This window comes from Ranitomeya variabilis, chromosome 4, assembly GCF_051348905.1.
Source record: "Ranitomeya variabilis isolate aRanVar5 chromosome 4, aRanVar5.hap1, whole genome shotgun sequence".
In the NCBI taxonomy this organism is placed as follows: Eukaryota; Metazoa; Chordata; class Amphibia; order Anura; family Dendrobatidae; genus Ranitomeya; species Ranitomeya variabilis.
Window position 1 is genome coordinate 221,250,436 of NC_135235.1, and position 11,645 is coordinate 221,262,080.

An 11,645-nucleotide genomic window follows, 5' to 3' on the forward strand; every position below is an offset into this window, starting at 1 on the left:
CCATTAGGGTGCCCCTTCCCAACTTCTTGACCCCCCTGATTGCCTCGTCAAAGGAGGTACAGTACAATGTACTGTACTTGGTTGCACGTCGATGTTGTCGTTTACTGACCTGCCCCTTGGATATGACAAATTGTGGATTAGTCTGAATGTATTGGGTTCATTTTTTGGCACAACTCCCAACGGGGGTACCACTACGTCTTCTAAGGAAAGTGTTCTGAATGGACCCGCCGCCATTCTGCCTAAAGATTTTTCTTTTTTTATTGTTTTTGTCAAGACGTCTGGGTGTTGGTAGAGTGAGTTTAGATTTTTACTCCAGCCTTTCTTGATTTTAGAAGGGCATGACATGCCTATATCTGTGTTTCCTCCTCCTTTTACTCCTCCACCTCTTTTCTTTTCGCATGACTATATGTAGTTGTGACTTTTCCATGTGTTTGTTGTGTCTTCTGAGCAGTTTGTCAGCTTTTGGACACCTTTTAAGGTGTTTTCTATGTGTTTTCCATGTGTTTGTATGTGTTTGGGTTTGCCTGCCACTGGTTTCAATGGGGTTCGACGGTGTTCGTCGAACGTTCGACGAACAGTTTGTCGAACACGTCCCTGTTTGACGAACCGAACCCGAACACTAGGGAGGTGGCTCATCTCTAATAATAAGCTCTGGAGGCAGAGGGCGGCCATTACACATCATACTGGTAACTCCTCCTTCATGTATAATAATCTCTGGAGGCAGAGTTATGTTTCAGGCAGTGTTCTCTTGAGAGCCTGGAAGGGGACATTTATATAAAGCGATAAAAGATGATTTATCAACAACAAGACATCTGATGAGGCATACAGGGATGACTTTTTTTCAGCATTCTATAACACTTAAGCTAATATGAAAAGTTTAGATAGGTCAAATGTGGTGACAGATTCCCTTCAACTGGCTGCACATGCGGTATGTGTGGCCATGTAAAGACAGACTTAGGCCAAATTCACACATCTGTGAAACTCTGACTGTGCTCTGATCACAAATAACAAAAGACTGACCATCACTTCCAAATCAGGAAACTGGTGAGTACAGGTGCAAACTAAGAGTAGTCATCTCTATATATAGCAAACAAATAGATAAACAAATAAAGCTGCACTCTGTAGTGCTAAATCATGGAAATATGAAACATATGAAATATGAATAGCATAGCTGCTATAATAATAAGAAAACATGGAGATACTTAGCAAATAATTTGGCCAATTCATGCATGCACAGCAACCAACGACAAGGTGATCTCAAGTTTTGCAGGGAATCTATCTAGTGTGAACATCTCTCTAAGGCAAAAGCCTAAATTTATGGGTAGGTAAGATCCTGCTGTAATTAAAACCACCACAAGCTGGAGGGCGAAGAGATCGGTCAGAGGGCTGATATACAAATAGCAAAAAAACTGACTGGCACTTCCAAATCAGAAAACTAGTGAGTACAGGTGCAAAGTAAGAATAGTCTCTATACATAACAAACAAGTAAAGTTGCACTCTGTGGTGCTAAAGCCTGTAGAGCACCTATACACACACCAATTTTCTGATTTGGAAGTGGCAGTCAGTCTTTTGTTATTTGTATATCAGCCCTCTGACCGAGCAAATTTTCATATTTAGGAATATATACATATATATATATATATATATATATATATATATATATTTGCATCCAGGATACACTGCTCTCTACATGTGTTGACAAGCTGAATGCACCATTGCAGGAATCAGTATTTCATAAGAGACGGATAGAATAATGATTTCATACTTCCGTTTATTCAGTGAGGAGGGTGCAGCCTGTTCTCAGCAGACGGTTATCAGGCAGAGCCAAGCATACAGCAATACAGGGACGCCGGCTAGGAAAATGTGCATATACTCCATAGATGACAAGCTGGAACCCGAGGAGCCCTGAAATCTTCATAAAGGTAACGATCGTCCTGTATGTCGGCAGTGCTCGCTGGATCACTGTATGTATGGGTGCAGGGGTGCAGCTAAAAGAGGAGTAGAGGAAACTGTCACACCCAGACCCCACATTATCGATGGCACACGGTATGTGGGCCCAGGAACTCACCGGGGCCCAGATATTATGGCGGGGGGGGGGGGGGGAGGGGGAGTCTCAGTGTCTTTCTGAACATCAAACTGTGTAGCTGCCTGGACAGGCTCGCACGTGTACAGATCAGCCATTTTTACTGTCGTGTGCTCTCAGGATGCAGCTGGATCTGGTATCATAACCTAATAAAGACAGTCAGCCGCTCTGTGATAAACTGATGATGCGACTGCTCAGAACTTGTGCTTTCCCTGCAATGATTCTTGTCTCCTGCCTGTCCGAGCAGTGATGTCTGACGCTGTAAGGATGTCACATCCATCCTTCTCCATGCCAAGTGCTGCTGCCCCTTCACATCTCCTCAACGTGCCAGAATCCTGGACCCAACACCTGGTATTATCTTCTGGTAATCCAGTAAGACAACCCCCCATATTACCTTATTAAATCTTTCTATCTATCTATCTATCTATCTATCTATCTATCTATCTATCTATCTATCTATCTATCTATCATCTATCTATCTATCTACTCTTATATTATCTATCTATCTATCTATCTATCTATCTATTATTATTATTTATTATTATTATTATTATTCATTTTTATAGCGCGATTTATTCCATGGCACTTTACACGGGGATTGGCAATTATAGACAAGTACAATAAACATGAGCAAAACAAGGCACACACAAGTTCAGAGGGAGAGAGGAACCTGCCTGCGAGGGCTCACAGCCTACAGGGGATGAGTGAGGGTACACTAGGAGAGGGTAGAGCTAGTTGTATGGCGGTTCAGCAGACTAAGGATTACTGCAGATTGTAGGCTTGTCAGAAGAGGTGGGTCTTCAGGTTCTTTTTGAAGGTTTCCATGGTAGGCGAGAGTCTGATGTGTTGGGGTAGAGAGTTCCAGAATATGGGGGAAGCACGGGAGAAGTCTTGTATGCGGTTGTGGGAAGAAGAGATAAGAGGGGAGTAGAGAAGGAGATCTTGAAAGGATCAAAGGTTATGTGTGGGTAAGTAGCGAGAGACCATGTCACAGATGTATGGAGGAGACAGGTTGTGGATAGCTTTGTATGTCATAGTTAGTGTTTTGAACTGGAGGCTCTGGACAATAGGAAGCCAGTGAAGGACTTGGCAGAGTGGAGAGGCTGGGAATAATGAGGAGATGGGTGGATTAATTGGGCAGCAGAGTGTAGGATGGATTGGAGAGGTGCCAGAGTGCTAGAGTGGAGGCCAGAGAGTAGGAGGTTGCAGTAGTCGAGGCAGGAGATGATAAGGGCGTGCACTAGTGTTTTAGTGGTTTCATGGTCAAGAAATGCACGGATCCAGGAAATATTTATGAGTTTAAGTCGGCAGGAGGAGGCAAGGGCTTGGATATGTGGCTTGAATAGAGGGCAGAGTTGAGGATCACCCTGAGGCACCGAGCGTGTGGGACTGCAGAAAGTGAGCAGCCATTGACATTGATGGATAGGTCTCGTGGAGGAGCAGAGTGAGATGGGAGAAAGAGGATGAATTCTGTTTTGTCCATGTTCAGTTTTAGAAAGCGAGCAGAAAAGAAAGCTGAAATAGCAGACAGACATTGTGGGATTTTGGTTAGTAAGGAAGTGAGGTCAGGTCCAGAGAGGTAGATCTGCGTGTCGTCCGCGTAGAGATGATACTGTAAACTGTTGGATTCTATGAGCTGTCCCAGGCCAAAGGTGTAGATGGAGAAGAGTAGGGGTCCTAGGACTGAGCCTTGGGGAACACCGACAGACAGGGGGCGAGGTGAGGAGGTGGTGTGGGAGATGGAGACACTGAATGTTCGGTCTGTTAGATATGATGAGATCCAGGATAGGGCCAAGTCTGTGATGCCAAGAGATGAGAGATTCTGTAGCAGGCGGGAATGGTTGATAGTGTTGAAGGCAGAAGACAGGTCCAGGAGAAGGAGGACAGAGTAGTGTCACTTGCTCTTGGTGGTTAGTAGGTCATTGGTGACTTTAGTTAGGGCAGTTTCAGTTGACTGATGCAGTTGGAAGCCAGATTGTAAGCAGTCAAAGAGGAAGCAGGAAGAGAGGTGGGAGGACAGTTCAAGATGATCATGCTGTTCCAGTAGTTTTGAGGCATAAGTGAGAAGAGACATCGGGCGATAGCTAGATACAGAGGATGGGTCAAGGGAGGGCTTTTTGAGGAAGGGTGTGATCGAGGCATGCTTGAAGGATGATGGGAAGACATCATTTGTAAGTGAGAGGTTGAAGAGTTGTGTTAGGGTTGGGATGAAGACTGTGGAGAGGTTGGGGATGAGGTGGGACGGGAGCGGGTCAAGCATGCAAATGGTGAGATGTGATCTTGACAGGAGGGTGGAGAGCTAATCTTCTGTCATGGTGGAGAAGCTGGTTTTGAAGGAACAGGGCTGAGAAGTGAAGAGGGGCATTGGGGCCTGTGGGCCAAAGCTTTCTCTGATCGCATTGATCTACTGCTTAAAGAAGGAGGCAAAGTCTTTGGCAGAAATGAGAGGAGAGGGAGGAGGTGCTGGGGGATGGAGTAGAGAATTGAAAATGTTGAAAAGCTGTTTAGGGTTATGAGACAGTGAGGATATGAGATGAGAAGTAAGTTTGTTTTGCGGCAGTGAGTTTGGACTTGAAGCTGGTGAGGGACCGCTTGCATGCGATGAAGTGCTTGGCAGAGTGGGATCTCTTCCATTTCCACTCAGCGACCCTGGAAGCCCATCTCAGTTCTTTGGTCAGGCTGGTCAGTCAGGGCTATTATCTATCTATCTATCTATCTATCTATCTATCTATCTATCTATCTATCTATCTATCTATCTATCTATCTATTATCTATCTATCTATTATTTATCTATCATCTCTCTTACTATCTATCCATTGGTAAATCTATGTTTGCATGCGTAGCTGTAAGGTATTTAATCTCGATATATCAACTTGGGACAGTTCTTCTAAGGATAATACTTTTCCAAGAATGAAATATTGATGACCACTATTTAGGATAGGTCATCAAAATCAGAATGGTGGGGGTCTGATAACCAACATACCCATGGATCATCTGTTATCAGCTCCAGTGGTGGCTAAATTTAAACAGAGCATTGTATTAAAAAAGCACAGCTCCACACTCTGTGTTGTGACTATTCTTTACTTCAGCACTCCTGGTATTTTCAGTATAAGATCAGATAGACAGGGTGGACAGCAGTGTAAGCAGCCTCTTCTTACTTCAACACTTCTAGTATCTCCAGTCTTTGATTAGATAGACAGAGATGACATCTGTATAAGCAGCCTTTTCTTACCTCTGGACCTCTGGTATCTCCAGTATTAGATCAGATAGTCAGGATGGACAGCAGTGTGAGCAGCCTATTCTTACCTCAGCACTCCTTCTATCTCCAGTATTATTTCAGATAGAAAGGGTGGACAGCAGTGTAAGCAGCCTCTTCTTACTTCAACACTCCTAGTATCTCCACTATTTGATTAGACAGAGATGACATTTGTATGAGCAGCCTCTTTTTATCTCTCTACCTCTGGTATCTCCAGTATTAGATCAGAAAGACAGGAGTGGACAGCAGTGTGAGTGGCCCCTTCTTACTTCTGTACTTCTGGTATCTCCAGTATTAAATCAGATATACAGGCTGGACAGCAGTGTGAGCAGCCTCTTCTTACCTCAGCACTCATTTTATCTCCAGTGTTATATGAGATAGACAGGGTGGACAGCAGTGTGAGCAGCCTCTTCTTACCTCAGCACTCCTGCTGTCCAGTATTAGATCAGATAGACTGGGTGGACAGCAGTGTGAGTAGCCTCTTCTTACTTCAACACTTCTAGTATCTCCAGTCTTTGATTAGATAGACAGAGATGACATCTGTATAAGCAGCCTTTTCTTACCTCTGTACCTCTGGTATCTCCAGTATTAGATCAGATAGTCAGGATGGACAGCAGTGTGAGCAGCCTCTTCTTACCTCAGCACTCCTTCTATCTCCAGTATTATTTCAGATAGAAAGGGTGGACAGCAGTGTAAGCAGCCTCTTCTTACCTCAGCACTCCTAGTATCTCCACTATTTGATTAGACAGAGATGACATTTGTATGAGCAGCCTCTTTTTACCTCTCTACCTCTGGTATCTCCAGTATTAGATCAGATTGACAGGGTGGACAGCAGTGTGAGTGGCCTCTTCTTACTTCTGTACTTCTGGTATCTCCAGTATTAAATCCGATATACAGGCTGGACAGCATTCTGAGCAGCCTCTTCTTACCTCAGCACTCATTTTATCTCCAGTATTAGATCAAATAGACAGGGTGGACAGCAGTGTAAGCAGCTTCTTCTTACCTCAGCACTCCTGCTATCTCCAGTATTAGATCAGATAGACAGGGTGGATAGCAGTGTGAGCAGCCTCTTCTTACCTCAGCACACCTGGTATCTCTAGTATTAGATCATATTGACAGGCTGGACAGCAGTGTGAGTGTCCTCTTCTTACCTCAGCACACCTGATATCACTAGTATTAGATCAGATAGACAGGATGGACAGCAGTGTGAGCAACCTCTTCTTACTGCAGCAGCCATGGTATTTACATTATTAGATCAGATAGGGTGGATAGCAGTATGAGTCATCTCTACTTATCTCAGCACCTCTGTTATCTCTAGAATTAGTTCAGATAGACAGGGTGGACAGCAGTGTGAGCAGCCTCTTCTTACCTCATCAGCCATGGTATTTACAGCATTAGATTACAGAGGCAGAGTGGACAGCAGTGTGAGTGGCCTATCCTAACCTCAACACCCCTGGTATCTCTAGTATTAGATCACATAGAGAGGGTGGACAGCACTATTTGTTAGCAGCCTCTTTTTACCTCAGCACAAATAGTATCTTAGGTATTCGATCAAATTTTCAGGTTGCACAGCTGTGTGAGCAGTGTCTTCCTATCTCAGCCCCCCTGAGATCTGCATCATTAGAATGTATAGACAAGATGGACAACAGTGTTAGCAGTCTCTTCTTACCTCATCAACCTGGCAGTGCCAATATTACTTCTGCATATACACTGCCAACACATCTGCCTACCCATAAACGGATGGGGCAGAGCATCCTACTATATATTATCACCAGCTCTAAGTAAAAACAACCTTAGACTAAATTGAGAAGATATGTTTATGTCACCTCCATATTATTTGAGAACCTAAGAATTGCTGAGCAGTTTCATGTTTAGCAGTATACTTGTGGCGGTAGGAAAATGACTACATCCATAATGACTTATCACTACTCTTCAGAATTTGAGCTGATCCTTACTTGAAAGGTGTAGGCCTAGACCGAAAGAAAGTAAGTCTGATATAGCAATAATACATTTCAAGATCTGTATATTTAAATAATATTTATCTAAAATGAATTTTCAGAAGGCACAGTAAATTCATACTAAGCCCAAAATAAAAGTTTTTCTCATACCTTTTTGTCTTTTTTTATCTCCATCTGCTCCTATGTGCATTCTGATCACATAATTGAATGGGCAGTCATACTCTGAACTTGTTAAAACTATCTATCCCTGGAGCACCCTGCTTTCCCTTAGTGCAGCAGACACCTCCCTCCTTCTCCTTTGTGTTAGTGACTAGCCCCACCTCTCTGATGACTTAACTGCATCATGATATTTAACATATCATTAAGGGAATCTAAGCATAGAATTTACTCTTCTTGTTAGTGCATTCTATGCTCTTACGTAGTATTCTGCCAGCCCAAGTTTATCTTCAACATCAGTTTAGGTGCCTGTGTTTTTTTACATCACTATCTGCTGGTTTCCAGTGAAGCTGAACTATCCTACAAATCACGACAATATAACTTTTATTACCTAAGCAGTGCAAGGTAGAACTGTGATTGCTGCCTGCAGCAGACCGATCAGAGATATGAAACTGTAAATGCTGCTCTGTTCATGCATATGACAAAGGATTATCTTCTGCCATATGCATCAACAGAGTAGTAGTTGCAGTTTCACATTATTGATGTGTCTTCTGCAGACAACAAACATAGCTCAGCTCTGCACTACTTACCGTGCTACTCCGAAAATAAGAGAGGGTCTTATAATATTTTTTTTGCTCTGAAAGATGGGTTAGCGCTTATTTTCAGGGGATGTCATATTTTTTCCATGAACAACAATCCCAATTTATTCATGAACAAAAAAAAACAATATTTATTCAAATATAATCATGTAATCCCACACACAGTGTGTATACACATGCATATACTCACACTGCACATACCCATGTATACACACACACATTGCACATATATATTTAAATATACACATGCTGCAGATGCTGCACATTTGTTTTTTTGGAAAGTTTTGAAAAGACATGTTGTTTGAAGTTGTTTTTATACAATTTAGGTACTTTTTTATTAGTTTTTAATTTTAATCTGAGCAGCAATATGCTTTGGTTTTGTCAGTTAATACAGAACCTATGGGGAGTCGGTTCGATGTGACTCTATCTTTTAGGATACAGCAGAAAATGCAGGACATGCCTAATGTTAATAATGAGCATCCACAAAATACAAGATCTAGTCAAGGATATGTTATTGGCAAGAGATTCAGGCTGCCGGTTTCGTTCGATACCGAATCGGTATCTGCATATATTCATCAGCTATGTAGATAAGGAGATGTATATTGTATAATAAAATCTCATATTCTCTTATCTCTTTTTGCTCTTCAGACGCCATCATATAATTTATTTTCCTTTTTATAATCTACAGTGTATCCTTTCAATTAAGAAAATGGAGAACTACTCAAACCTCGACGTCAACATTACCTGGAAAAAATATTGTAATATCAATTGCAATATCACTGCTGATTCCAACATTACCGGTATTGCATCGGCTGTTATTTGTGCCTTGGTTTTCCTATTGGGCACAACCATAAATTGCTTCGTCTTATGGTTTAAAGTCTTCAAAATGGAAAAGACATATCGAGCAACCTTGTCCTTGCATTTGTTCATCGCAGGTTTTATTTTCTCATTGATCCGACCTTTGGACATGGTCTACTTTGCCTTGGACATCCACTGGCCCTTTGGTTCCTTTATATGCAGGCTTGACGGTGCTATTTTCTATCTCTACATGTTTGGGAGCGTTTTCATTCACACATTATACAGTATAGACTATTGGCTGGTGATCATGTTTCCCTTTCGTTACATTTCCTATCGGACTGTGAAGTTGGCTTCTAAAGAACTATTGGGCATCTGGATCTTCTCTCTTGGGCTCTGTGTGCCTTACTTCATTTTCAAAGACACATACAATTGTCCAAACTCAACGAAATGTGTCTATGGTGTCCAACACAACAAGACGATCCAGTATCAGTCCATAGTAACCATTGCATTCGTCCTTGGTTTCATCGTACCTTTCCTGGTTATCATTTCATGTGTTATTATCACAGGATTCTTTTATCACAGGAAGAAACCCTCAAGATATACGACAAGCCTCAAACTAATTTTCTCCCTCCAAATAATTTATGGTCTTTGTTGGCTTCCATATCACGTCTTCTCCTTTCTGTCTTCCTTTGCGACCGAAGAAAGGATTTCAAATTCATCTATTGACAAGGGTCTAAATCTCACCATGGCCTTGTCCTCGCTGACGACTTTTATAAACCCTTTGCTGTACGCTTTTTTTAGTCCAGACTTTCAAAAAGCTTTTTCAATACAGTCAATGCTTAAAGAAAAATATGGAACGCAGAAATATCCAGCTGAAAAAATTATGAAACAAGTTAATGATAAGCAAGCAATATAACAGTCAGCTTATCTACTCCTCTTCTTCCTTAATCGAGAGAAACCAATGTGGAAAAATCCAGCACTTGATGGAGGTCTCACTATAAAATCCTGCTTTATTTCTACACTTTAGAAGTCTATCTCCGGGAACTGATTCACAGTCTATCTATATGTTTCGTATTGCTCCTTTCACAAGTTCTGATGGTGGATGCAGAATTTCCCCCTAAGGGAACATCCAAACGTTCAGCATTTGGTCAGTGTTTAGTACATAGAATCATAGAATGTTAGAGTAGGAAGGGACCTCCAGGGTCATCGTGTCCTGCTGAATGCAGGATTCACTAAACCATCTCAGACAGATGTCTGTCCAGCCTCTGTTTGAAGACTTCCATTGAAGGATATCTCACCACCTCTCATGTCAGCCTGTGCCACTCATTCCACACATCAGTCTTTGGAAGGAGTGTGTGAAAAATTCAGAAATGTTGACCCTGTTTCTATTATACTGTTCCTCTGATTGTTCCACTCCTGATTTTGGCTTACAAATACTGATGTAAAATACTGACCAAATGTTGAATGTGTGAACGTGGCCTAAAACTATGTCATGGGTCATGTTACATCCATAGTCAGCTGATCATTACAGCGTAGGACAGCTATGTAATAAGTATATGCACATACGTATGTAACACAACTCAATTCACTTCAGTCTGGATTGTAATATAATCATAGCATAGAATATTATTGTATAGAGGTATATTTCCGTACTAACCCCTTGCTGGATGTTTGCACTGTTCATATGTATTAGGCTGAGCTGTGGATGCTGCTATCAGTCCTGGCTAGAAATGTTTCCATGTGTTCATTCCGTCACCCATCAGCTCAAAGGCTGGTGATTTCATGGCAGCCGAGGACCTACTGAAGAACTCTGAACTTGCCACATCTGAATCATATAGGAGATAGTCAATCATACAACAGACTTCAATATTACAGTATTTCTGTGCATTGTATAGGCAAGCAAGAGACTGAAGGTTTAATTTTCCTAAGAGACAAATTAAAAATTCCCACTTTGACAACTACCATGTGAAGTTTCCTTGAGTTCCTTTGGGCATTTCAGTCTTCTTCTACACCCCAATGACATACTGATCGGGAATCTAGATTATGAATCCCAATTGGGAAAGTGATGAAGATGTCGGTAAACTACTGATGAATATGTTGGTGCTTTATTAGTGAGTAAAATAATTCTTTAGTTTGTTTCAGGAGCTTTTTCTTATGGTATCACCCTCTGACAAGTTTATAGAACCATTTGAAGAATTCTTTAGTTTCTGGGTTAAGCATTGATTTCCCTCCTTTGAACCTGCCAGCTGGAACCAGATAACGCACCAACATGAAATTCTCTAAAATATTGCATTCATCCTATTGTTGTTGTCATCTGATATCTCCAAATCAAACCTTTATGGGGACAGGACAAGGTACAGAATACTGTAATCTTCATACTTTGACAGGCAGCACATTTAAGATGTAATATACTTTTGGGAACTTAGGATGGATAACTATGGTTTGAAAGCTGGAGTTTTTTTTAAAGGGAACTTGTCTCCTAATTCACCCAAGTGCAGGAAAAAAGAATCAGATCCTAGCTGCATGATTGCAGTCAGGCATATCTTTCTCTGAAACTCTTTTGTTTTAGAACAAATATCTAGTTGTGGGCCAAAGCTGGAGCTCTGATGAATGGAAATGAGACATGTCCGACTTCACCCCTGGCCGGCTCTTCTCAGAGCCACAGCATGGGATTTTTCTCAGCATTACAACGGAAATCAAGATAATACAGGTTCAATTCACTTAAGAGGACAAATTAAAAATGTAAAAAAAACCATTAAAAAAATCCAACCACACCTCTAAACAACTATGCACAT

The 11,645-nt window shown here is 41.6% G+C and overlaps 1 protein-coding gene across 2 annotated transcripts; it reads left to right on the forward strand.

The window, feature by feature from the left end:
* The first annotated feature begins 1,758 nt into the window (after window positions 1-1,758).
* On the forward strand, window positions 1,759-10,986 carry LOC143770426 (chemerin-like receptor 2). Of its 2 annotated transcripts, none has more exons than XM_077260046.1 (2): window positions 1,759-1,922; window positions 8,741-10,986. In XM_077260046.1, the coding sequence occupies exons 1-2, from the start codon at window positions 1,881-1,883 to the stop codon at window positions 9,764-9,766; spliced, it is 1,068 nt and encodes a 355-aa protein (XP_077116161.1). In that variant the 5' UTR covers window positions 1,759-1,880; the 3' UTR covers window positions 9,767-10,986. The 2 variants fall into 2 exon arrangements, with proteins under 2 accessions (XP_077116161.1, XP_077116160.1); XM_077260045.1 differs by lacking the exon at window positions 1,759-1,922 and adding an exon at window positions 2,266-2,455.
* The last annotated feature ends 659 nt before the right edge of the window (window positions 10,987-11,645 follow it).